Source organism: Pomacea canaliculata, linkage group LG10, assembly GCF_003073045.1.
Source record: "Pomacea canaliculata isolate SZHN2017 linkage group LG10, ASM307304v1, whole genome shotgun sequence".
Classification (NCBI taxonomy): domain Eukaryota; kingdom Metazoa; phylum Mollusca; class Gastropoda; order Architaenioglossa; family Ampullariidae; genus Pomacea; species Pomacea canaliculata.
In genome coordinates, this window is record NC_037599.1 from 2,878,827 (window position 1) to 2,906,757 (window position 27,931).

Genomic DNA, 27,931 nt, shown 5'->3' on the forward strand with positions numbered 1-27,931 from the left:
CAATCCAGATATCGACATTTTCGCTTTTGGCAAGATTTATTGCCCACGTGAACACGGTATGGTGCACCAGACACCCCACAATCATGAAAACTGGCAATCAACCGCGGAACTGGCAAGAAAATTGAGACTAAGATTGGCATGGTGGCCAGCACAACTCATAGTTTGGTTTCACCGTGGTAGCGCAACCCATCATCACTGTGGGCCTTGCGGGAGGCGGGGCTGTCGGGACCCTGCAGGAACTGCTGATGTTTCAGCTGGGCGATGACCTCGGTCTCAGTGGGCGAGCGCAGGACGATGTCCGTCATGGAGTTGGAGTCTGAGAACTTGGCGAGGGTCATTTTGTGGGCCCGCTGCTTGACTTCAGTGCCTGGTGTCCGGGCCTCCCTGGTGGGCGTGCCATGTGCGGCTACCGAGTGGTTCATCGTCCCCCCGTTCATGTAGGGGCTGACACGCATGGAGGGCCACGACGACTTCCTGGGGTCCACGTGGGAGGGGGAGCTGGTGGGCGTGTACAGGAGACGCTCCTCTTCTTCGTCTTGCTGAACCCAACCCGCGGCCTCCACCTTTTTCTCTCACCGATCGGTCTCGGTGCTGGGAGGCGTGGATGGGGCGCGAACGGACGTGCTGGTAGAAGAGCGTGAAGTTATTGGAGATGACTGGGAAGGTCAAGGCCACCAGTAGAACACCGACGACGCAGCAGGCCGTACCGACGATGTAGCCAATAGGAGTGACCGGCACGACGTCACCGTAGCCCACGGTGGTCATGGTGATGATGGCCCAACAAAAGCCCATGGGGATGGTGCTGAACTTCTCGGAGGGTCTCGTGGCGTCCTGCCGCTCCGCATAGTAGATCATGGTGGCGAAGACGAGCATGGCGATGAGCAGGAAGATGAAGAGCATCAGCAGCTCCTGAAGGCTGGCGCGCATGGCGTAGACGAGGACCTTGAGGGCCTGGTAGTGCTTGACCAGGTGGAAGATGCGGAACATGCGGAAGATGCGCAGGATGAACATGATCTCGATGACGAAGCGCTCGTTCATGTAGCACGCCTGCATGTCGGAGGTGTGGAAGATGATCTGCACGTACAGCGGCACGAGAGCCAGGAGGTCGATGATGTTCATGGGCGAGATGACGAAGCGCAGCTTGCTGGGAGCGAAGACGCAGCGCAGTATGAGCTCCAGCGTGAAGAAGACGGTGCAGATGACGTCCACGGCGTTGAGAGCGGGGTTAGAGGTCATCACGCTGGCGATGACCTGCTCCTTACCCTTGCAGTTGGCAGTGACGTTGTACTTCACTTCCGGCTGCAGCCCCGGCAGGGTCTCCAGACAGAATCCAGCGATGGACGTCACCACGAAGAGGAAAGACACGATGCCGTATGTCTGAAACACGAAACGTCACGCAAGTCTCAACAAACAACACGTCACGTCTCAAACATAGATGTCATGTAAGTCTGGAACATACCAGAACCTAGCGGAACTTGTCAACACCACAGAAGTCAGGTAGCGAATGGATACGATATCATGTGAAGGTCTCAACCAATGGGAAAGCCGGAAATATGTGTTAATGAACATCGTGATGTCACAAGTTTACTTCTTTTGTACCTGGTGATGTTTGGTAGGCATCTTTCTCGAACAATGAAAGGGGTACAACCACCCAGATTAGGGGAAACAGTAAATTGCTAGGTACGATAACATAATTATCAGAAAAATGCATTCATTAGTAGTATAAGACATGAAGTTTAAACAAAAGACAGAAATTTAATTAAGCACGTGGCTTCAACGTCCGGTTGACGTATGACTAACGTTAAATGCTGGAAACGGATTAGACAATTGAAAAAATATTCGCCAAGCTGAAATTATGAACCATGATGCAGACAGCATCCCGCTTCTGTATTTCGTACAATTTCTCTGATCCACTCGCTTCGGGACAAGAAAACTGAAGAAGAACCCACAGACACGCCTCTTAACTTATTCCTGTGAGAATCACCTGTCGCTGTTAACATGTCCGTCTGCAACCATCACATCATGTAAACTGTTTCTTTGTTGAGCTAGACAGAAGGTATCCCGACGGATGCCCAGTCCTCAGATTCCAATCGCTCTGAGGTGTCGTTAACAAGTCCCATGATCCCTAGAGAAACCGACTCTAAGCATCCACAAGTCGATGGCTGTTACAACTTGAATACAAGAGTTGTGTTGCTCGGCAAGCAAGATGGGAAAGATGTTATCCAGACTGAGGTCAGTGTCCCAGCAGCTGAAGGTTGATAGGACCTCGACAAATTGATTTGATGCCGGGAAGTGAATTGGTTTGGGAGGAGGGGATGGCTGGATTATCAGTCTTCAGATGGCTGACGTGTCATCCCTCAACCTGTCCCTGCACTTTGACCCTGCTACAGCGGGCAGGACGCCCTCGGCTGATGTGTCTCTGGGGATGCAGCAGACAGGTTGCACTCAGGATTCAAACAGCCTTTTCATGCTTAATTCATGTTTTGCGGGAACCAAGCCAAGCGGTCAGATAGTCGTTTTCATCTTTCTCTCTCTCAGTTCAAGCATTCATTTCAAACTTACACTTCATTTCAAGCACACACTCACAAACACGCACACACTAGTCACTATATATATACACATGCATGTTTATGTGTATTTCTTTGTATCTGGATGCGTAAGCATGTTTATATCTGTATGGTTGGTATTTGTATATACGTTTGTGCATGCGTATGCATGTGCATGTATATGTTGTGTGTATGTTTTTTGTGTATGTCTGCGCGCCTGCATTCTTCACGTTGCATATCTGCCTGTTTACTTACCTGACTGCACACGTGTGCTGCTGTTTATGATGAGTTTGCCAACTGCTGCCGACTGACAAGAAGATCACAGCAACGAATGCCTTCCCCCACCCGACTCCCCCACGCAATACCCATCCCCCAGCACCCGATGCTGTCCCCCTGTTGTTTGTTTACACCGGAATGATCATCGACCACCAAACGGTCTCCGCTACAGAAGATGCTCTGCCTGTCATTTGGGGCCAATACGAGGCTCACTGAGTCCTGCTCACGATCCTCCAATTTCCTGTTTCACGAGGGAATCACGATGAACTCTCCCCTTGTGCCACGCAGCCATTGTGAGCATAGTGGCACGGAGAGACCTTGCCTACAGGGCTACTCGGTAAACAAGTCTGAGGGTTGCTAACCGTGTTTCCAGACCCGCAGACACAAGAGTCAGGCAGGACTGTGGTCCGACAGGCGGATCTCATGTAACAACCAACAGACCTCAGTTGATGTCCCTCGTGGCCACCAATACATATTGCAAGTGTTTGGGTGACAGCGAGATGTGTGCAGCCATGAAAGCTAACGAATCGTTATTTCACTTGCATAATGTCAAAATTGTCTATGACTATGCGTTTGTGTGTGTGTGTGTGTGTCTGTGTGTTATGTAATGGATGTACCTCTTTCTAGGGCTGTTGTAACCGGACACATCACATCAACCATGTGACTATGGCTGAGAAGTTGTTACATGACAATCTGCAATAGTCTTTGTGACAACGTAGCACTTTACGTGACGGCTACGTCGAAACCAAGCATGTGGAAATGTGACCCTGTGGCAACTGTGTCCGGTTAAGGTCCTTCCAGGAATCAGTTCTCTTCATGCGATAAACTCTCTACAATAAATTACTTTAAAATGTATCGGAGTATGGTCACAAGAAACATCGCGTCTTGCCTCATCTCTCGCGACAAGTTGTCACTGAAGTCTGACTATTACTGTTACAAAACGGCCATCAACAAGAAGTTCTCTGTCAGGGTCCACATCACAGTCTTTTCCTCTCAGGGGAATATTTACATCCAGATCATGTGCTGCACCCTTTACAGTCACACTAGCAGGGTGTCACCATCTAAATACCCTGGGTGTTACATTCATTACAGCAGTGATGCTTCTCACCTGTAATGCCAGCTGTTAGACTGACAGAGTGCTGCCCGCAGTGATGTCCATTAGATGACACCTGATGTCACAAGTCTAGCTGAAAGTGTGTGACACACAGTGCCACCATTGTAGTAATACCCGGATGTTTTCCACTTGTAATACCACAGTATTGGCTGAAAGGGTGCGATTCCATTAAAGCAACGTGCCGTGCTAGCCACGTTGTAGTGATACTGTGATGCACTATGACCTTTGTGCTACGTCCACCCTGTCCAGTAACTTTCCACAGACTTTCCAATCGGAGCAGACTCGACCTACACTCGCATGATGCTTCCGACAATGACCCCCTGATACTCAAGTCCGGTCACGGTACCTCCCGATGATTATTATTTTATTTTTTTGTATTTATTTATTTATTTATTTTTTGGTCTCCGGTGGCTGCATTGTGTGGCAATGGCAGGACACCCGACAATGACTCTATAAACTCCACCCCAGTCACAGGAGAACCTGTTTGGCTCCACTGTATTCACAGCAAGTGGCTCCACCTTGCAGCAGAGTGGCTCACAAATCAACTTGCGGTCCCTCGGGAAAAGTCCTCCGACGAGTATTTCACGCGAGAAATCGTGTTATTGTTGCCGGGGCATTGCACGTGCCATGCACGTAGGGAGGACGTGCAGCGCCCACCATCTTTGCAGCATCTTCACAGAGAAGTGTGAGTGGAGGTGGGTGTGGGGGAGACATCGTTTTATCCACTCTGCATTTTTTGTTTTTTCTTTTCTTTTTTTTTTTGCGAATTCTGTCTTTGATATATTATACTTGAGTGAGGTAGAATGATGCCCATAGGAACGATCGTTTTTGTTTTTCTGACATTATTGTCGTTTGTGCGATGGAGAGAAAAAGAGAAAACGAAAGAGGAGGAGACGAAGCAGCAGAAACAACTACAGCAACGTCAGCGACAACGTCTTCGACCCGCAACCACTTTTCTTCATTCTCGCCGCCTCCCCTCTGATTATTCTCTTGTCATTCACAGCACACAAGCTAGCACCGACTCCTGCGCTTTCTTTTCTAAAGATCCTCATGGGATTCCGGCACGATACAGCCAGGGGCAAACAGACCCACCCCAGCTCACCCCAACTCACCCCAACCCTCCCCGAGGTCACTTTACGATCAATAGTTCTTGAAACAGACCGGCACAAGAGACAGTGTATAGGAGGGGCCTGGGTAGGAGATGCTGCCTGCAAAAGTATAAAAAAAGAAAGAAAGAAAAATAGGAGACATAAATGGTGACATCTGAGACATCTGGTGACATTGCACAAAATAAAATGAAAATTAATGGAAGAAAGAAAAGAGAAACAGAATATACAATGATCCACAGAGGACCAGGCTCGTCTTTGTGCATATTTTCCGACACAGCATCGTGAAACTAATCTCTCATTACTGGGAGAAGATGATGGAGACTAGAAAGAAACAACATGGCGCTGCCTCTCTCCATCCCTGTCCCTGGGGGAGGGAGTCCTCCTACGCAGCAGTGATTGTCGAACCTGGGTGAACGACAGTCGCCTGATGACCAACGAAACCCGAGACAAACTCGTTGGACACCGAGAGCTGCGCAGCACCAAAAAATCCTTTATAAGGCATCTGTCTCTATGGCGACTTGGTGGAAATTCAGTCCGTGTAGAACCTCAGGTGTCTTGTCAAATTAAAACAATTTCAGAACTAAACTTTGAAGATAATTGAAATTCCCATATTTGGTATAAAGTAGTGATTGTTAGTTTGTTTTTTTAAAGAAATTAGAATTTTATTCTCAATGCTAGCCCAGAAGTGCCAAGTATTTTAAATATTATTGTATTTGTGAACAACATTTCCCAGGAATTTAATTCTATTCTACAAGGCCTTATACAGTGTTAATTCCACTCCTGGTGCTCTAAACAAAGGATCTCGATACATCGAGTGTAGAACTGCTGCCCTCAGGGTTACTTGCAGGGTAAAGACTGGCCTGGATCATGGCACAGCTCAGACCATAGAAGTATTTCTCCATTTTCTGCAAAAGGCGCCTGTTGATCGGTATTAATCCGCTGGAAGTGCCAGCATGGCGCTCACTCACATTAAACGGTTTCTCGCGCCAAGACGAGGCCGGAGGCAGGACGCCATGAGGATTTCCCGGACAATAGCTTTCAATCGAAAGAAACAAAAAAAGTTGATCATTCTCTGCGAATGCTCGAGAACAAAAAGACTGGCATCAATGGAAACTGATAACCATCGGTTTCATCTCCTTTTTTTCTCAGGCTCGTCGATCACTGAAAAGCGAGAAAACTCGTTTTGATCTTTTCAGATGACCTGTCCTGACCCCTTCCGCGACTTGAAGCAAACGTTTAAGTGCCGCCATCTTGTCAATTATATTAAAATTTTCCATTTATTGCTCGCAAAATTCGGAAAGGATACAGCTTCTGTGGGAAGCAGCAGCTAGAGTTGTCCCCCTCCTGTACTACGAGGCGGAAAGTTACCAAACGCTACCAATCGTTGGTTATCTCCCCCTAGTGAGTAGCATCTGATGCGGCAGCACACTCCCTTGTCTGGAGCCTCGATGATGAAGTGGCGGCGTGTGGAGGATGAGGAGGATCGGTAACCAGGGTCATCGACCTGGCGTGGAGGGGCGTTACTATTAATAGCTGCCTCCATCACCGGGGCTTAGTTTCAGTAGGGACATGCGCAAGCCGGAACTCTAACTCTGTATTACTTCCCTTCGGAAACGACACACGAGGTTGACCAGACATTAAAAAATAAAAAAGACTGCGACTCCACTTCCTACGCACATTCGATCGTCTCCTATACGAAAGTGAAGAAGGAAAGTCTCCTGTGTACGGTTATCTCTCCTGTCTACAGGAATACTCTCCCTTCTCTGGTCAGGACGGCCCCGATAGCGCAACGGTTAGCGCCTGTCAGACTTTTCTGGAACATGGTAAGAAGACTGCGCTGGGATGAAATGAAGTCTGACAGGTGCGCCGCGTGCTTTAGGGGGAAGCAGTGGGAATTAAGGAGCAGACAGCACTAACAAGACACATTCCTGATTAAGTTCACACAAATGTTTACATCAATAAAACCTGGGTGGATGGATTTTAAACAGAAGTTCCTCGTTTGTGTCAGAGTCTATCGAATCAACTTCACCCACTGGAATGTTCCAGACCTCTCTGTAGTCCACCGAGTTCTCACTCTGAGTACATAGGAAGAGGTGTAGTGGAGGTCGGGGTACAGTGAGAAACTTTACATCAAATAACAAAGACAAGGCCACACCAGAAGCCATATTGTCTCAGGCTGTTATGTAAAGTGACTCATATTGTCTTTGTTAACACAGAAACCATGTTAGCAAAGCCTTCGTTCTTGGACGAAAACGCTTTCAGAAAGAAAGAAAAATATTGCTGTTCTTCCCTCACAATGCTGGTTTGATTGCTTTGTAACTGCCACGAGATTATTTTTGGCACAGAATCATTTTATCGAACAGACTTGGAGAAAGTTATTCTTCGGATCGCTTCTAGCTTTGAATAACCGAACTGCGCTGCCACCATCAAACACATCTCAAGTTTCTTCTGTTGCCATGTTTCTCTCTTCCCCTAAATTTCTATTCAAAATATTTAATTTTCCGGACGCTGTTCGTAAAAAAATTCAATGAAATATTCATCTCATCATGTCTGCACATAGATGTCTGTCCTAGGAATTCAGTATTTTGTACAAAGGTCATGACAAGACTCAACAAAGCGAGTTCAGCGCCACCAGACGAGGTCTGTCTGAAAATAATGGAACTGGTGTCACAAACAATTCCAAATAACAAACTACATTGTTCCCCCTTGAAAAGAATCACCCTCCAGTCTAATGCATTTTTCATCCTTCTCTGCCATACTTGATCCACTGCTGGATGATGCCCCGCAGGTCTCAGCAACTAAGGAAGGGGCAGCATGCTGTCCACCGTTTGTAGACAGCAAAGTGTCTGATGACACCTGTCGTGGGTCACCTGTTGTAAGTAGTCAGTTATTCGCGAGTGATGCCCGTTGTAGGCATTCCCGAACCTTAAACATCCAATTTATTTTATACTCGTCACCGGTCTGGTAACTGAACGACAAGAGAAAACTGCGCACTGCGCATGAGTGTAATCGACTCTGAAGCATGCGGCGCACGCTCTCTCCTTCTTCCGCTTCTGTTGACTTTTCGTGATTCCAGAGAAAATCATTTCCACGTCTGTGCTAGAGAGATGTCAGAGTTCTGTTATCTGTTTAAGGAGAAGCCATTGCCCACTGGCCCCGCGCACGGTCGTCTGTCTTCACAGATGGTTGTGACTGGACAACACTCCTCCAGCCAACAGTTTCCAGTAGGGGGATAATGGGCTGGTCCTCTAGGGGACCCACGTGATACACAGGGTCTGACACATCAGTCCAGGCTAGTAAACAGTCCCTGCAACTTTTAGTTTCAGGTTTCGGCTTCCAAATGGGTTTCAGAAACACAGGAGGGTTTGCAGACGCCAGACAATTAGCAGACATCTGAAGACCTCCTACTGTGGCTAGTGTTTGTGTGGGAGAGAGATGGTGGATTGTAGTTTAAGTTAAACACAATGCACAGACATAACATTATTCGCCTTTTTTAATCCATTCATCTGCACTAGCGCATGGACTCAGTTCATTCTGTGTTTCCCATCCTTCTCTTTCATTTCGTAGCCGTTAAAAAACTTACCTGTCTGCACTCTACACCTGTTAGCAGTTCTCTTGAAAGTTCATTTTCGATTTTCAGAATTATACCCGAAGTTATACCACTGAAAAATTAATTATCCCTTTTTGGGATCGACTAGTTTACAATGGGCTTCATTAAAGAACGACAATAGATGGTCGACAACCGTTTTGTTTACTTCCGCCGTTGCCTTGACTGCCTCACTTCCAAGACCCTAAACCCTTTGTGCCAGACGCCGAGAATTTTATTATTAAATTATTATTTTATTATTATACATCTTTAGCACAAATGAAACAACTTCATAAAATTTTTATTTAAAATATTAATTAAAATCTTAAATTTATTCCCTTCCATTGTATCAAGCCCCTACACCGATATAAATGCAGACAGAAAATGAAAGTATAAATACAAATGGCGAGCAGGTCACATTCAAAGATGTCAAGTGCGGGAGTCGGGATTCGATCCAGCTCACTAAGCTTGACTGTCACAGTTTTTGTGATCAACTATTTAATGGACAGCCCCTAGATGCACAAACCTCTAGATAAATGGCTAGAGCCAAATCATTGTGCGTTCATCATCTACCCGGGGTACCCAGCCGTGTGTTGTGCTCCTGAGTCCAGTCATTCAGCGGGTGGATAACACCGGTCTGGGCGAGGTCTTGAGCAAATAATACTCGATATACACCAGACGAGCGAAACTGTATTCAGATGTTCATCAGTTTGGCGAGATTCAGGAGACAGCTGCGATTTCCATGCTGCTGCAGCTGGAACTCGGTTGTAACCACCCGAATCCCTGCACGCGAGAACGTATTCCTTCCACCCTTCCTCCCCACCCCGTCATCTGCTTTTTTAAGGCCATCACGTGACTGGGTTTTCCGTTGAGCCCCCCGCACCAGAAAGTGGTTGTTGATGTTGCTGGTGTTGTTACAGTTTGCGGCCAGAACACCCGCCGCGGTGAAAACACCCGGTCCGTGTTGCCACCCGTGTAAGCTGCATGGATTATGTGGCTGTGAGGGGAGAGGAGAAACCTCAGTCGCGTGACAACACAAAAGATGGCGATTGAGACTCACACAGCAAAATGTCAGTCCATGGTTTCGATGGAGGTTTACGGAGCAGATTGATCGACTATGCGATCGACGACTGCTTTTTTTTTTTTCACTCGGCAACATGAGACAAGCTGCCCTGCGGACTGGCACAGAAGGAGAAACACATAAACGCGGCCTGGGAGCAGAGCCGGAGAAAATGGCGAGGAGAAAAAAAAACAAGACGGAAAGGCTTCTTCCAGGCTTTGAACCCTGACCCTTGCCCCTTCCCTGCGCTTCGTATTTGCATAAAGGGATCTGACTCTGTGCGAAGTCCATCTGTCGGGAAATTTTGGTTTTAGGGTAAACAAATGTTTGTTCGGCGAGGGGCTGCTCAAACTCAAACAATAAATAATCTGATGATGCTCATAACGATGACGTCGATGAATATAAGGAAGATGAAGAAAAGAACAGCAAAGTCAGCAAAGACAAAAGAAGAGGTGGCAGAATCGGTGTTTTGCTCGAGCCAGCAACTAAGACTAAATCACCGCAAGACACATGCAGAAAAGGACAAAAGGTTTTTTAAAAAAATTCGCTAAAACGCAAAATGATGTCAAAGGTCATGCACACCATGGCAGCTTTGGATGTGCGAGGGTGGTCCAGGATGAGCCAGACTCGCATCTGCAGCTTGTTCCACCCTTGCAGCTGGTCGAGGTTGACGTTGTGACACTCGCGCTGCAGCGACTGGTTGAAGGAGTCGAGGATGGCCTGGTTCTCGATGTAGGAGCGGTAGTGGCGCCAGCAGCAGGCCTTGATCTCCATCTCGTCGATCTGCCAGAAGTCCAGCTCGCGCTTCACCACCGCCCCGCACACCTCCAGCGGCACGTGCAGCTCACCTGAGCAAATTAAAGGTGGAGAATAATTAGCGAAATAGTTTATTTATTTTAACGGTGATCTAAGATATTTGGAGGGAAATGAATGAGTGAAGCAAAAACAAAAATGTCGATTTTAAGCAGCAAATACCTGTCCTGGTGTTGTGTTCACGATCTCTTGGGTTTTTATAAAAGTGTAGAGACATGCAAACAATATGATCATCATACCTGCAGAAACTTTCTACTGCTGATAGTTAAGATAGAAAAATAGAGAACAATATTGAATTAAAAAAGAACTTATTGCGAAATATGAGTGTCAAACGTGTCATTGAGTAGTGACAATACTGAAACATACAAAGTCCATCAAAGCCGCTGATGTCGCCGAAGGAGTAAAAGCAGAAACAACTAAGGTCTCAAATAATGGGAGCTATGGAGAAGTTATAATTAGGTGGATAAATAATCTAAAAAATATGGCCGGAAACAAATATATCTTCTTATATCCCGTAATATAAAACAGGAATAATACCAGGTGGCTAACTATTGGTGGAGGACGAAACCAGTCAATCACATTTAACTCAACCAGTCTTCCAGAACCGACGGTGGTCCAATGCCCAGTCAACCGTGTATTACACATGATACCACGTGATCTTAAATCAGGTATCAGCATCATATTTTATCCGTCAATCAGATTCATTTTATTAAAAAAAAATTATGACAATTCATTTGACATCTTGTGATCATAAATGGCAAGCGTTGATGAGTATACTCGTATATAATACAATACAAATACCTCACTATGCATTCGTATTCCGGTCGGGGCTGTCTAGCAATGACTTTCGCGATGTTTCTATAAAATTTAAATCATTTCAGTTATAATTCAGCTAAATCCAACCTTTAACCTGCAGACAAAAAAAAAAGTATTCTAGAAATGAATATCGACTCCCCCGCCCCTCCGGCCCCTCACCTCAGCCAAACACGCAAACATAAATTTTAGAGCAAAGAGTCGGTGAAGCCCTCGGTGGTGGATGGAGGAGAAAGCCAGTCTATGGAGGGGGAAAGCTAAGGACAGAGTGAAGCATGGAGGTAAAGGTCAACTGCCAATCGCCACAGAGAAGTTGTGACAGGAGACAACCAGGTGAAAATACATCCTCCATGTCTGCACACAAACATCACGGTTGTACTGGCTCCGGTGATGGTTTCAAACCACAGCATCCTCTCCGAGAAACTGATCTCCTCATTATCGCCTGTAGCCGCCCTCCCAGCGCGTGCTCCTCCATTCTCGGCAGAGATACATCAGACGAGGATTGGGACACACACACACATTACCTCTGAACCCAGGGATTGGAGGCTGGTGATGCATCGACAGGAGATAACTAACACGATAGAGAGAGAGATGAAAGTTCAGCACGCGACTGCTAGAGCGATTGCCTGTCGCCCCACAGGACAACAGTCGCGTTGTGTGGAGCCAAAGCCTCGCTCCATCGCTCCATCGCTCCGCACATCGATCTCTGGCGCAACCAGCGAAAAGGCAAACGATGTAGCATTCACTTTTAATTTGCCCTCAGGTAGATGGTCCCCGAGTCCCTTCGCTAATCATCATCACTTTAGAAAAAAAATAGAAAAGGGGAAAAAAAAGATTGAAAGAAAAGAAACCCGGGGTGAGAATCACGTGACCAGTGGCGTGCATGTATGTCGGCTCATCAATTGTTAACCACACAAGCGAAGTACCCGTTAAGGATGCAAGCAGACAACAGGAAGTCCGCTCCTACAATATTTTTTCCGAGCCTGTGACCTGTCGTCTGCTCGTCCGAAGCTTTGTCTCGCTGTTTGCCTCGTCACTGAGGACGATCGTTCTTTGTGTCCAACGCCGCTGGACGTTGGGGAGACAAACAAAGAACCGGCCACCCCAGTCTTATTTCCGGTCTGAGCCTAGGTAGGGCAGTCCAGTTAGAGTTTGTCCTTAATTAAAAGTCGATCATCACCGAACTGCTTTCGTGTTCATCATTTGTATGTAGCCCAAATATATATTAAATATACATACACTGATGAGAAAATGTCTTAAACCATGAACTGTATTCCTTCTATAGTCAACATGTGAGGGGTTAAAAAATCATCAATGCGACTAATTAATGCAAATTAAAATTATCAAAACAGTTTATTATAAGTCACGCTTAACTTTTCCACTTAAAAATCTTTTCTTCGTCGTTTTCCAACCGAAAGGTCAGCCATCCGCCGCTCTGACAAGAGGAGGAGGTAGGGAGAGGGGAAAAGGACTTTTGTGCGACAAATGTTTGACACATGATCCAACAAAAAACTCGACTGACGGCAGAGAAATTTGAGGTCGAGTGCGCAACATCGCCATCTTGACACCACTTGACACATCACGTGCCCGCGAGATGTTGTGCACGGAGTCGATGTGTATTCACGAGGTGCGAATAATTGATGATCGTCGGCCTTTGTGTATCACGTGACACCATCAGCACAACACCACCTCTGCCCTGACACTAACGGGTTTTCATTCCAGGAAACCCAACCCATCGAGTTTCTAGTCCAGGGGAAGGTTGGGTGACGCCAGCCTGTGACAACATGGCGGAAAGTAGTCCGGTCAACCTCACTTGTCCAAAGACGAGATGTCTCGAAGACAAATGTGGTATCGAATCATCTCTCTCTCTCTCTTTCGCGGTATTTTCCTGTTTTTTTATGTAAGATAAAATCATTAAATATTATCTTATTCCTCTAAATTTTTGACTGAACAAGAACCTTCCATCCCTCTTTACACTCATACAGTGTGGATACAGTCCTTGTATGATGCTTGATGATACATTTAGCGTGTGAGATGATAGATAAAGAAAACCTTCCGAAATCCCATATATTAGCTCGATGTTTTCTTGAGAACTCCCAGGAATCTTTTGCAAGAGATTTATTATTAGAAGAGGAAAAAGTTAGAGTCGATTGAGTGTGTTAGTGGAACTTCTTGTCTCACTTTTCACAAGTTATCTTGGCTAACGACTTAATAAGAAGCGAAAAAGCGTTAAACTGACAACATCACCCTACTTCACTCCTCGTAAGGATCAAAGAACCGTGACATCGCCTGGTTATTACAGTCGCCAACACATGCCTCAACATCTCTGTACATGATCTGTGTCGCCATCATCCACAGTTTGTCTTGTCTCCCCATTCTTGCTAATCTTGTAATAATATTGTAATAATATTGCTCGGTGTAAGCTATCGCACGCCTTAGAAAACTTATAAAAGCGAAAAATAACTTTGTCTTGTTTTTCTATGGCTGCATACAAGAAGAAATTAGATAACCCCGAGTAATTGCTGTGAAAACCTGCTCAAGCCTCTTCTATTAAATTATGGGATTGCTGTCTGTCCACTGAGTTAATCTTTGTTTATTCTAAACAAGAGATTAACTGTGGGCAGAAAGCAATCCCTTAATAGAAGAGGCTTGAGCAGGTTTTCACAGCAATTACTCATTGTTATCTAATTTCTTCTTTCATAAACCTTCTTAAATTAATCGTAAGAGCTTTTCTTCGTGTGTTTGTAAAAGAAACATTTCTTCAGAGACCAGGCTGGTTTGGTTCACACATGTTGTAAAGTGGAATAACTACAGACTTTATCCATTCTTTATGTTGTAACATCACCACTAATACTCATTACCCCTTCATTTAATATTGTTAATAAATAATTTGCCCAATCTCCTTCTGTCATTTGCTTCACTGTAGAATACATTATTCTTCATCTCCTGAAAATATCACAAAGCTCCTTGGGTTTACTGAGTACATTTCCTAAAGTTTTAGTTTGTTCTTTCAATGATAGTATAGACTTAGAAGTTCTTTCTCGGCTGTAAGTTATTCATCCTGAATTTTCTTCTTTGTCACTCGCCTTTTCTTCACTTAGGTCCGTACTCTAGTGAATAAACACGAGGGAAGCAATGCAGTCGTCCACTACTCTGGTCTGATATCCAAGAGAGAGAGAGGGAAGACAGACACTCCTTGGTTTCTGCACCCACAAAAAATGTGTGACACCCGCAGACACAAGAAGTAATTATTACAAATTCGTTCTGTCTGTTTGATGATGCTCAGGCCGTTCCAAAGAAAATAGGAAGCAATAAATACACACGACTGAATGATGCTCACTCTTAAAGATGTCACACCCCAACTCTCCAATTTCCGGAGGCCTGACTGTAGACTCTGTCCGACACTTTCTCGAGGTTCAGGAGAGTGGGAAGGAGAGGAGGATGGGAAGAACATCCTTCTTTCTCGTGCAGCCACACTTCGCAAAGTTAGATAAACAGACAATAAAATACTTCACTGACACATAAATACAGGGTTACTAGGGACAGAGCTGATTCAAGGCGATTCTCGCCCCCAGAAAATCAACCTACAAGATTTAGTGCGAATGGTAATTAAAAGTAATTTTTATACTACGAAAGAAAAGATTCTTTGGTGAAGAGTTATTCTTGCCAGTGGACCAAAGGATGTCAGGTTGTAAGCAGTTCGAGTCGACTGGCTCGTCAGAAAACACAAAAGTGTGTAGCTAACCCACCAAATAAACACTCGGAGCTTCGTCGACTAAACAGCTCTTCCATCCTCCCTCCTCCCACTTACCTCTCTATCTCCCCGTCCCTCGTTTTTTGTTTGTTTTTTTTTATGGATTTGTTTTACGTCCAGTAGGTTTTTCCTTGCGAGTTGCAATTCGATTCCAATGTTTCTAATGGCCAATGGAGCCGAAACAAACCAATTTTCCCCGAGCTACGATCGCTTTCTTTTTCCTTTTGGACATGTGTATGTGTGTGTGCGTGTGAGTGTGTGTGTGCACGCGCGTGCATGCTTAAGTAGACATAACTAGTAGGTTTAGTTGCTATCGTCGCTCCGCTCCAACCCAACAAAAAAAAATACCCTCCACGGAGTTCTCTGCCTTTTTCGTGTAAGCTTTCTGCATTTACCTTCCATTATCTGCCCCTGACAAGGGGGAGCACAGATGGCGCCAGGCAGCAATCGATTCTCTGATCACCGAGACCAGGCTGCACCCGTCTCCTCACGTACCCGCCATTTGCCAACGACCAGTGTAAATATCTGTGTCCCTCCAAACCCGCCATGACACTCATTCAAGGGAAAGCACTGTATGTCTGGGTATGATTAACGCCCCTTATAACCGCATTCTCCTCCACGGTTTTGGGAGGAAAATCGAACAGCGATTAGACACCGGACTTGCTGCGGAAAAATTTCGGCAGCGGCAATCTTCGCTAAACTCTTCTGCAAAAAAGTTTTTGCCTGGTGTGTGACTGGGCATGCGCAGTGGTCTGGCAGTTGGTTGGAAACAAGGGTCGGCGGTTCGTGAGATTGATCCGAAACTAATGGATACATTTGGCTGGCTCTGCTGGAAGTCAAGAAGCTGATTTGGTCAGGTGATGCCACAGACTTCACAGACCTACAGCCGCCATCACAAATAGCTAGTGACTTCCGGTAAAATCCATTCCGAATACAAGCAAATAATGAGTCATGAAGAAGGTATAAAGTTTTAAATTATTTTAAACGCATTTTCATCACATTGACCCAAACAGATACAAAACACGGCTTTCAGACCTAAAACTTCTTCACCAACGAAAGATAAAAAATATTGTCAATAAAGTTAGTGACATTTCACACATTTCATACAAACACAAACATGTAAACACGACCGACCTTTGTATTGTTATCTTTAGCATTATCTTTGGTTTCATCCACACCACTGATATTCTGTAGACATCGTTATTATAGACTGCTCAATAAATACTTTTAACACTTATTTCAGCTGAATTTTATCAGATGGACATCCTGCTCATTATATTCAGGTTTATTACTGCCGCTCGGGTTTGTTATTGCGAGGCGCTGGTCCACGGAGACATCCACACATCACAGACATGAGCTTTTTTTTTCTTTTTGCAGGTAGGAAAAGGTGATAATTTGCACACGGACGAAAGCAAGAGAGGGTTCCTATGCCATGTGACACAAACATTTGAGAAGTGCCAAGAAAAACATTGATTGCTGATGTCAGTGAGATATAATATGGGGAGGAAATGTGTAATAATGTCTTTAACCAGTTTATTCCTTCTCTCTTTCTCTCTCTTATCCTGCGTGTTGAGTAGAATTAATGGTCGCAGTCTTATTTATTACTGATTGACAGTGTGGACAGTGTTGTGCAGCATTGATTGACACAATGTTGTGCAGTATTGACTGTGTAGCCATGTTGTTCAGTATTGATCATCAGCTGCTGTTCACACCCGGTGAGGCAGTAACGGGACTTGTACACATTCACTACACATTCACTCACCGTTGTGCTCCTTGTGTACATACTCTGCTTACTTCCTCTTCACTTGAATTTCGGAAGAGACAGCAGGTGTGGGACGGCCAGTGTGATCACCTGACGGTGTTTTTTCTTTCTTGTTTAACTCTAAATAAATTCTTTTCATTATGCTCTACACAATGGTATTAAAACTGCCAGGTAATCGTTTGGCAAGGACTCTAGCCGTTATGTCATGTCACAGACAAAAACCTGTTTCCAATGGAAACGCTGTTCACGCGCATTCGTGGACTGTTAAGGGCTGTGGCAGTTTTTCTATAACAGCTGTTGAAAACACAATATATCCATAGCGATATATGTGTCAAATATTTTAGTCATATGTTTATTTGTAAATAACATTTTATTTGGGGTTTTTTTTTCTTTTTAAAGGGCAGAGAGCATCTGGAGGGAAAATTGGAGAGGACAGGGGGCGGACATGGCGAAACCGAAATACACTATGATCTGCCAAATGAAAAACACTCGCAGCTAATGAAGTTAAGTTCTACCACTCCACCCCCCACAGAAAACTAATTAAAGACAACGGCCACACGCACTCTATACTCTACAGAGAATTGCTCCCTTTAAATTCCACAGAGCGGAGAGTTTTGTATATTGTACACAGCACAGCTCCTTGTTTTCTGTCCAGCAATGGGTCCCTTAAGTTTTTATCTCCTTCCGTCCTACCTTCCTACCACTTCCCCTCCTCTTCCAAATGTCTCTCTAGCCGACAGCGAATGCGACAAGAACCTTTTAGCGCCTCTCCCATTAAAAGTAAGAATTGTGTTTTGTAGGAAAGTTTTGAAGTTAGAAATACTTGCAAACTTCCATTTAAATATACTTCTCCCAAAGACACTGCCGCAGGGACTGAAGGAAACTAGAATTAAGATGTTTCCTGTTGCAACGCTTCCACGCCTCCCATAATGCTCCCTGCTCCCCAGAGGTTTCTTGGACATATTTTTATAGACAACTGGGATAAAAGGGGTGAAACAGAGCTTTGCACGCATCCACCCGACATCTCCCTAATGTCTACGCCAGGAGGATGTAGGGATGGGGGAGGGGGATGTTATTTTCTAAACTGTTTTGATGATGGAAACACGAGACTTGTAGTAACATTCAGGAGGAACATCAAAGTGGAGGATATGATGAGCGGATCTATGCAAACATTTGACTGAAGCACGGGCTTGTGTGGTAAACCGAGTCTTCAAAACAAAAACAAAGAAAGCGGAAAATACGATTGAGACAGAGAAAATGCTCAGCCGTTATTTTTCTTTCTCATGACCCCTCCTTACCCCCTCCCCAAAATAAAAACAGGTCACGTGACAAAGCCAGGAGTTTAAAGCCGCTTGAGTGGATGCATTGGGAAGGCAGCATGTGATGCAAGGTGAAGCCAGCTGACGTGGCGGTTACCCTTCCCTTCCACTGACTGTAAACACCTCCCCCTCCGGACCGAAAACGAGGCTGGCAGCTGTAGGTAAACAACAGGAGAAAGACTACACAGTAACCACCTCATGCAGCCGACCACAGAGGTAGCTGGTGAAGACGACCATAGGTCCACCTCGTGACACCGACCACAAGACATGGCGTCAGCAGGACGAGCTGCACGTGCAACGCGCTGGCAAGCGACTGGTGGCGCCAGCTAGTGTTTGTGGGATGGCAGGCGGTGTACAGTTATTGCAAGCAAGTATTTTAAAAATAAGCAGATTGTTGTAAAAATCTACGAGCAGATTCAAACAGCTTTGAACAATTTTTGCCCAAGCGACAGACTTTTCGCGGCTGAACTCACATTTGTCTGAAAGACGAGACGCAAGCAGCTCCATACAGCTGGCAATGTGTTCAACAGACAAAAGCGGTTTGCTCGATGTTACGACAGATGGTGGGTACAGATCGAGAGCAAACTACGACTGCGGATTGTATTTCATCCTATCAAGGGGTCGATAACTCATTCGCTCTAAAGACAAACACAACATCCGGTTAAATGGCTCGCTTTGCATTTCTAGTATCGGAGAGGGATTCCTCGCTCTGAGATGAGTTCCTTGCTCCTCCTCTGATAACTTCGTCGGGTTCAGAAGATGCACCTGGAGTCATAGACATCACATTTCGTATATCTGGATGGCTAAAAAAATTAAATGCTTGCCGTGCTGCCTGCGTCTCTTTAAGTAGAAGTATGAAGAGAACAAGAAGCAAGCAAATAATTGCTAGGGGCAAAAGGTCAAAGCCGGAAGTGGGGAAGCGTGAGTTACCACAAAGTAGCCAATAAAAGGCGTGTTGCAAGCGCCAGAATAAATACACATGTGATGGGGTGTGTTCTACCCGGCCTGTAGGCGTACAGACACAGAAGCTAAGTACACATGTGGTGGGGTGTCACTACCCGGCCTGTAGGCGCCCAGACTAAGTACACATGTGATGGGGTGTCAGTACCCGGCCTGTAGGCGCCCACACACAGACTAACCACGGTGCCGTGCTGCTGGCCCCAGGCGCTCGCTGCCAGTAGTGGAGCAACAGTCAGCCTCGCTCTCCTATCAACTTGCAATTAGCTGGCGGTGAGTCAGTGTGTCTGTGTCTGACAACATTGTTGTACGGTAGACGAGAAGCAGGGCAGTTTTTCTTCTTCTTCCGCTCCCCCATCCTCCATCCACCTCTGGGTGCGCGCAGCACAGGGAGAGAGACAAGCCATTCTTCGAAAGGAGGCAGAAATGTTTGTTCCCTCCACGAGCTTGTTAAATAAGTAAATAAATATCCATCTTTTCAAAGGTTCCATAACGCTTACAATTGTGCGAGTGATCATAAAAATGGTTGCTTTTGTTGCTTCTCTCTTTTTGAAGACCTTCCTCTCTCTTTGAGGGCAAACAATAAAGAACTCTCTTGTTCTTTTTCTTCTATGCCACCGCAACCACTAATCCCACATCATCTCACTCTCACACACACACACAAGCACATCAAAGGCTAGCACCACTCGTGTTATGTCTTTCAAAGAATTTGAACCCCAACCAATCGAATTCCAGTTTGTTTCCCTGTTTGGTCGGATTTTCTTGCATGTACCACGCAGGCAGGTGAGAAGACAAACACGTGACAGGCGCACCTGCAGTTGTCATGTCACTGAAGAACTCGCCATTCGATACTCTGGCATCAGGAATGAAACTGAATTCCAGACATCTGCATCGCGGAATGAATGCTACTCAATATTCAAGCCAACCTCTCGTTTCATGCTCTTTCTTCATCGTCCGCTCCTGTCTTCCGCAAAGCAGGTCACAGCCACCCGCTGAAGACTGTGTCATTGCTTTGGGTCAGTGAAGTCATCTTCCCAACAATCAAATATTATTAAATTCGTGGGAGGGCAACACCACACGGGGATAAATTTATTGAGCATATAACTTGTATCTCTTTGTCCCATGGATGGTCTGTCTGCTTCTGTCTCTGACAAACCCACACCGGAGTGAATTCCTTGTTTATCCCATTCTGTGTTTTCATGCATCTCATACTCGGAGGAGGATCATTCGAATATTACAAATTAGTATCTTATTAGTATATTATTAGTATTGCATGAATAACTAATAGTATCGAGTACAAGAAAATCAAGTCATTCGTTCGAATACCAGTTTCACTCCAGTGGATCTTCAAACATGTCGGAAGTCCAATTTGCTCTGCTGTAATTAACGGTTGTTTGCTGACAGGATGAACTCATTAGTCTACACACCCATAGATCTCTCACTTGCACGTGCTACAGTGTCATGACATCGCCAACGGCAGTAAACTGAGACGAACAAATGTCTGGGAAAAAATCTCAGATTGTCCAGAATTAAATAGGTCTTTAAATAAAGTAATAAATATTTGCCGCGCGCTGTAAAAATCCAAAATCGATGGCGTCCCTCATCCATTGCAGTCCTGCCAACATCAGCTTTACACCCATTGCAGTCCTGCCAACATCAGCTTTACGTCCATTGCAGTCCTGCCAACATCAGTTTTAAACCCATTGCAGTCCTGCCAACATCATTACACTTTTGCCCCCACAGCAACTGTAAGCACTACTTACACATGGATATTCTACAATTTCTACCTCCTCGTTCATTCTCTTCGGTTGTCTGTGCTGACCTCCTCTCGTTGCCATGCATCAGACGATAGAAAGACTGTCCTCCTCCTTCTCTTGTCCCATCGTTTAAAATTCTTATTAAACCCACTTTAACTCATTACAGTTTACAGTTTCTTGCTTCTTGTAAGTTGTTGTTAGTAATAATAATAGATAAATAATAAATAATAATAATGTTTTAGCTCACTGTAAAGAGGAGTTAAAAGACTCGACACAACAGTTGTTTTGTTAATCTGACTAATTGCGAGATACAGACGAAATCATTGAGCTAATCAGACGGAAAATAATGATCCCAGATGTCGCCACACATGAACACATGACAGGTTAATTAAAGGTGGTTGACATCAAATCTGTTAACTACAAAGCATGGATGGACTGTCAGCAAGTAAATGTAATGTCTGTAATGTCTGTAATGTATGTAATGTCAGTGATTGCACTAAAATGTGTTCGGGAAGAGTTATTGCACCTAGCATTGTCCTGCACCACTGCACTGACCTGGTCCACGAAGCGAGTCCAATAATAATCTATGTGGTGAATAATAACAGATGTGAATAAGTACACTTGTAATAGTGCAAACCAACGGGAACCAACTGCAGTAGAGTAAAACACAGAAATTAGTGTCTGATATAGCACAGACCCACGGAATTTAGTGTTCTGTAATAAACCCACGGCAATGTCTACACTGTCATAGAGTAACCCATGGCAATGTCTACCATGTAATAGAGTAACCCACGGCAATGTCTATGCTTTAATAGAGAATGTCTACCCTGTAATAGACTAACCCATTCATTTCAACACAGTGAAAGGCAATTCGCAGAGCAGGTCAGCGCAGTGCAGGTCAGAGGCGGGAGGTAGGTGTGAGGTACAATCAATCTTGCCAAACACTATCGATCCCGTGCCTCAGTCGATGTCAACATTGGAGAATAGACCAAAGCTAAACAGAGGAAGCTTCTAGAACTGCACTGAGAGAAATTGATAAATAGACAGAACTGCTTGCTGGATAAACATCTACAGTGTCTACACTGTCACTGGCAGTATTGATAGACACGGTGCTGTAAACACAGAGAAATTGATAAATAGACAGGACTGCTTGCTGGATAAACATCCACAGTGTCTACACTGTCACTGGCAGTATTGATAGACACAGTGCTGTAGACACAGAGAAATTGATAGACAGGACTCCTTGCTGGACAAACATCAACAGTGTCTACACTGTCACTGGCAGTATTGATAGACACAGAGAAATTGATAAATAGACACGACTGCTTGCTGGATAAACATCAACAGTGTCTACACTGTCACTGGCAGTATTGATAGACACAAAGTATAGACACACGCTGACGACACCAACAACTGTAGACAAAGTGGTGTGGACATGGTGTCATAGACAAGCACCAGTGCTACAGGCACAGCTCAAACTTCTAGACAATCGAATGTTCTAGACATATACTAATGCTATAGACACTGTCCAATATGATAGACAGACCAGTGGTGTAGACACAGTCCAATACATAGACACACACCAGTGGTGTAGACACTCCAGTGTATAGACACAGACCAGTGGTGTAGACACTCCAGTGTATAGACACAGACCAGTGGTGTAGACACTCCAGTGTATAGACACAGACCAGTTTGCGGACGGACACAGGAGGGAGGCCAACTCATTTTCGCCAGTTCTTCGTGACATCGATTTGCCATGATCGTTAACCAAATTGCTCCGGCAGGACAAAATCATGCAATCAGCCACAAAAAGCGGCGCCTGGAGGAAAAGGAAAAGGGAAAGATGGCGAAAGCCGACAGAGAGAGACAACAGGCAACGAGAGAGACTTGTCAGTCGTAAAGATCACGTGCTACTGAACACATCAACGGTTTTGTTGATTGTTGACAAAATCTCTCTCCTCGCTCCCCACCTCTTTCTCTCCCCCATCTCTCTCTTTCTCACACACAGAATGAAGGAGGTTGAAAACAAATGACAGATGTAAGTGCAGTGTGAAACTCTTGTAATGAATTTCTCCTCGTTAATATTTGAATTCAAATAAACATTTCAATAGCTTTGAAAAAATAGAAAAGGGCGACCCCCGAGTTATGCCAGCAACAACTGTTGTTACTTGAATGTCACTGTCACTGTCACTGTCACTGTCACTGAGGTCAGCATAGTCCAACATCACTGTCACTGAGGTCAGCATAGTTTAACCTCACCACAGTGACCTGGAGACACACCACATCTGTCAAGGAGGTCTGGAATGTCCAAGTCTCTGGCAGTCACACGGAGGTTTGTCTTCTCTGCCTGGAGAACAGTCGGGCGGGGTCAGGTCGGGTGGGGTGGGGTGGGGTGGGGTAGGGTGGGTAGGGTGGCGGTGCCACATCGCTGGTTTGTCAGGAAGTTTGCCAGGGACAGGCAATGCAAATGTAATGTTGGTCGCAATCTCCTCGTGCCAGCCCGTTACTGCCTCAGTAAATGGGAATCTGAGAGACGGCGACCGCACCGCCATCCATTTTTGTAACGGCTTTCGGTGGAATGATTATTTCCTGTGTTCTTCCCAAGAAAGATAAAAAAACTACAGAGAAATGTGTCTTTACATTCGAGTAGTCTGTTTCGTGACATTCGGAAGGCAAATGTGGGAGGCAAGACAATGAGATTTCACAAGCTTATTTATCCGCAACAAAGTAGTTTTCACAAACTTTTTTACACTCCGTGAGCCAGCCTCTGAAATTAACTCGATCAAACGACATCCTCCTTATCCCCTGTGTTTTTACCCTGATAACTGATGAGAAACTTTTATTTTTTGTTGACTGTCAAGTTACATTAAGACTTCTTCAGATCTTCCAGACATTTTTATCTGCCAGCGTGTTTTTTCTTCCATCCTTCCAATTCAATTCGCGCTGACTACAACTTGAACACTATTTTTTGTTATTGATGTACGTGTCCTATTTTCCTTGCATGGATTCAGAACAAACATTTATTTCCAAGATTAGGAAAATTCATGCAATAATTTTTATACAGCTAAGACCCTAAAGACCTGATCACAAGTATTTCATTCTCGTGGCCACCGACCCGCGAGACGCCATGATGGCCCACGCAGACGAGAAGTCAGTCGGACGCCAACATCTGTCGCCAAGCAGACGACAGAAATCCTGAGAACAAAGCAGCCAACAACCAGCAGAAAAATTAGCATATCCCCAGCAATCTTTTTCAGCGAATTAGGTTTCTGTAGTGGCAGTCACTGCTCGGGACCTCCATCTCCCTGTGGACAGAGGACGACACGACTGCGTCTCTCGCGGAGGTATAAAGGATGCGAAGTCTGTCGTTAGTTCGTCTGGGCAAATATAAACCGATAACACGGACAATAATGTCTTCAGGCCAGGCTTTCCCATCACGTGGACACGGGCATAAATCACGAGAGACAGTTCCTAAATCACAGAGGAGAATGTCCGGAAAGGAGGTCTAAAGACTGGAATGGTTGGCTTCAAGAGTCTGAAGACATAAAGGACCTGAGGTCAAAGCTCTCATCGTGTCAGACATTTTGTGATAAACTGGACATAAATGTCACGTGTTGTCATTACTTGTTACCAGTGTGTTACATGCGAATATGGATGCATGGTTGTTGACGATTTCATGTAGGCGTGATTTCTGTAAAGCGCTCTGACCACATGTTGGGAAAGGGGCTATAACAGGTTTGATCCTCGGACATGATCTCATGAATTTGAATATTAAAAAAAAATATGTGATCTACGTAATTACCCCTCGAACTGGCGATGCAAAGATGTGTGATGCAGTGTTATCTATTATCAACTGGCAACAAGAAAGACGTGAGACGTAGTTAACCCCATGAATTGAAGAGAAGGAAGGACGGGGAGCAGTTTTACCTAAACGAACTGCCAACAGAAAAAGTGTCACATGGTCAGGCCTCCTCAGGCACTCGTTCTCCAATGTCGGCAAGTTCACCAAATGGGTCAGTGAACGAAAGATCACGTGATATGCATGACCACAAGAACAGACACCAAGGACTACTGAGAGCGGTCGGAGTTTTTCTCTGTGCCCTCCCCTCACCCTCCCCACAACAGTCCGCTCATTGACTCGCACGCCACAGATGTTACTCAGGCCATCGGTGTGTCACGCACTCCTGCACTTACTGATGATGGAGTAGCTGTCCGGCCATCTTTGGCACGTGACCACTTCTGGCTCTCGTGTCTCGCGTGACACTGGGATAACTCGGCCACGTACTGCTCGACACACACACACACCGAAATCAGCTGCTGCTGCTACTGATGATCAACATCATCATCATGATTTTGGTGCAATTTCTTTTCTTTTGTCTGGTTGCTGTTTTTTGTTTTTGTTTGTGTGTTTGTTTTTTGGGGGGGTAGCCAAAAGGAAGCTTGATGTCTACTCTTTGTCTTTTTAAATCACAAAAAGTCATAAAACAAAATAGCATCGTGTACTGCAGCTATTACAAAGCAACACATTAAGCTATTACACATAAATAAATATCTACACATATGCACGCTTGACTTCAGCATCACTCCTTACAACAGTCTACAGTCTACACAATATGCCAGTCCTTTGTCACACCCTCCCCCTCTCCATCCTTTGCCGCTTGTTGCTACTTTCCTCCTCGTCTTCCTTTCGCAACATCCCGATACCCTGACTCCTTGTTACTTGCTTCCTCTTGGCATTTCTGTTTGTCTTTAGTTCGTCATCAGTACTGTTGTTTATTCTTTCATCCTTCATATGTTTGTTTGTTTGTTTGTTTGTTTGTTTGTTTGTTTGTTTTTCTGTCCATGTCTCGATTTAGTTCTTAAGCGCTACGAGCATGCTCCTTACGAGTATGAGTATACGCTATAGCAATCTTGCGATTATTAGTAGCAGTAGCAGTAAACACACACACAAACACAATCATCCTCACCGGTCTGCCAACACAATGCACACAGACCTACACACAGGAGTCAGTGGAGGGTCTCGTGCTCTCTCCTGGTACAACCACAGCGCAGTCGAGGGTTCTCTAGAGGCGAGATATTCCCGGGGTAGCTACAGACTACAGACTACAGTTGTGTCTCCTGAGGCGCCTGCTTGATTAGTCTTACCACAAGTTGAGTGCATGTAAGCCTGTGTGCACTTTGTTCGCGAGTGTGTCTGTGAGAGAGAGACAGCGTGTGTGTACGTTCCTGCACGTGTAGATGTTTCTGTGTGAACAGCTGTGGATAAATGCGTGTGTGTTTGAAAGTGTGTACGTGCTTGCAAGCCTTTGTTTTGTTTTGAACTCAGACGTGTTTATAGCTAAAAGCCGAGCTGCGTTTGGGATAAGGGGGAGGGTTAGGGTCTGATGATGAATGACTTCATGTTCTTTATGGTTTGCTGTTCCCACCCGACAAACCCGCTGACTTACCTGTACGATAGAAGTCGATGATTGCGTTGAAGACGGCGGGGTGGCGGTCGAAAAAATACTCAGTGGGGGGTGTGACAGGTGAGGCGGGCGACACGGAGGGAGTGGTAGGGGTGGGTGAGGGTGAGGCCAGTGCCAGTTGTGTATGGGTGTGAGCCAGGCGGGAGAGGCGGGTGTTGGGGATGGCCCGCAGGGTGGACAGCCGAGTCTCGTGCCGCACTCCTCCCACGTTCAGCATCACCCGCTGCTCCAGCTCCAGCTCTGGCGAGGCCTCCACCACCACTCTGTCCTGAGGGTATTGGTCCATCCCGGGTGGCCACCTGATGGGTCGCGATGGCGGAGGAAGGGGTGGAGGAGGAGGAGGCAGAGGGGGCTTTCCTCTGATGTTCTCACCGTCTCCACTATCGTCGCCATTGTTGTTGTCCTGCCACGACCCCTCATCTGGCTCTTTCGCCACGTCTGGCCGTAGAAAGACAGCGACCGTTCCCTGCTGGGCAGCACCAGCGGCTGGATCACAACCTTGACTCCAGGAACTCACCCCGCCTTCCATGGAGACAAAAAGAGGCTAGGGCAGGTTATTCCGGAAAACAATAACAATCAAGATCCCAGTTCACACACACCAACCACGAGCCAGTCTACCTGGCGGAGGAGAAGATGAAAGGCGACGCTACGCGCCATGACTGCTGCCAACAGGTGGAGGAGACCCAACAGAGAAAGTCGTCTGCTGAAAGACGATCGTTCGTTGTACTTCCGCTGCGGTGCAACAGTAGCTGGCATCCCTCTAGTCGGACACCCGTTAGGTGCCGTCCGTCGGGTAGGTCCATGTCATGGCGATTCCTGAAGCCGTCCGCACAGAACTGCCAACACGCATGTACACACAGACCCACACCGAGGTAGGGGTCAGGGCAGGGCTTTTAGTCTTTCTTCTTCAGGCGCAGCCACCAGTCACCCAGGCTCCCTCCACGATAGGCATCGCCAAGCCAGCCAGCGTCTCACGTGCACACAAGCTCCGTTCTCTGGCAGGTCTCGACCGCCGAGCGCCCGACCCGTCACCCGCAACGAGAGTAGCCTCCCTTAGCACCGCGCCGGGTGGGGGATGGGGAGAGAGAGTGTGCTGGGGGGAGGGAAGCAAGACGTGTGGCCGTTGAGGGAAAGGGGAGACGGAGGAGTGTGGAGGGAGGATGTTTAAAGAAACACAAACCCGTTGACGTCGCCGAGGAAGCCAGCGGATGGACGTGAGAGCTTCCCCCGCTTCTCTCTCCAGTCGCTGGGTGCGTGTGGCAGAGAGTATGAAGGAAAGACTGCGGAAGGGACGAGAGCTGGGCGAGAAGTGATCAAAAGCGCAGTTTCGCCCGGCAAATGCGCGCTGGCCTCGCGCGCAGAGCGCGTGCTGTACCACGTGGACCAGTAACAAGAAACTCCACGGCGGCGGCGGCTGTTTTACGGCAGGTTTTCGATCGAAACTGGCCGCCATCCCTTCCTACGCGACACCCATCCACAGCTTGGTGGAGGGAGAGAGAGAGTGTGTGTGACATCCCACCTCCCAGTCTTACCCCCGCCCGTCCCCTCTTTGGCGAGTGTCTGGGTCAGGGAGCGCCTCTGCCACTGGCTTGGCCAACAT

General features: G+C 46.0%; 1 protein-coding gene across 1 annotated transcript; it reads right to left on the reverse strand.

Moving 5' to 3' along the window:
• Positions 1-446: 446 nt before the first annotated feature.
• On the reverse strand, positions 447-27,777 carry LOC112573996 (potassium voltage-gated channel protein Shaw-like). The gene is given in 4 exon segments (XM_025254761.1): positions 447-609; positions 611-1,377; positions 10,274-10,539; positions 26,314-27,777. Coding segments are annotated over 4 exon segments (1,617 nt in total). The 5' UTR covers positions 26,861-27,777; the 3' UTR covers positions 447-572.
• Positions 27,778-27,931: the final 154 nt, after the last annotated feature.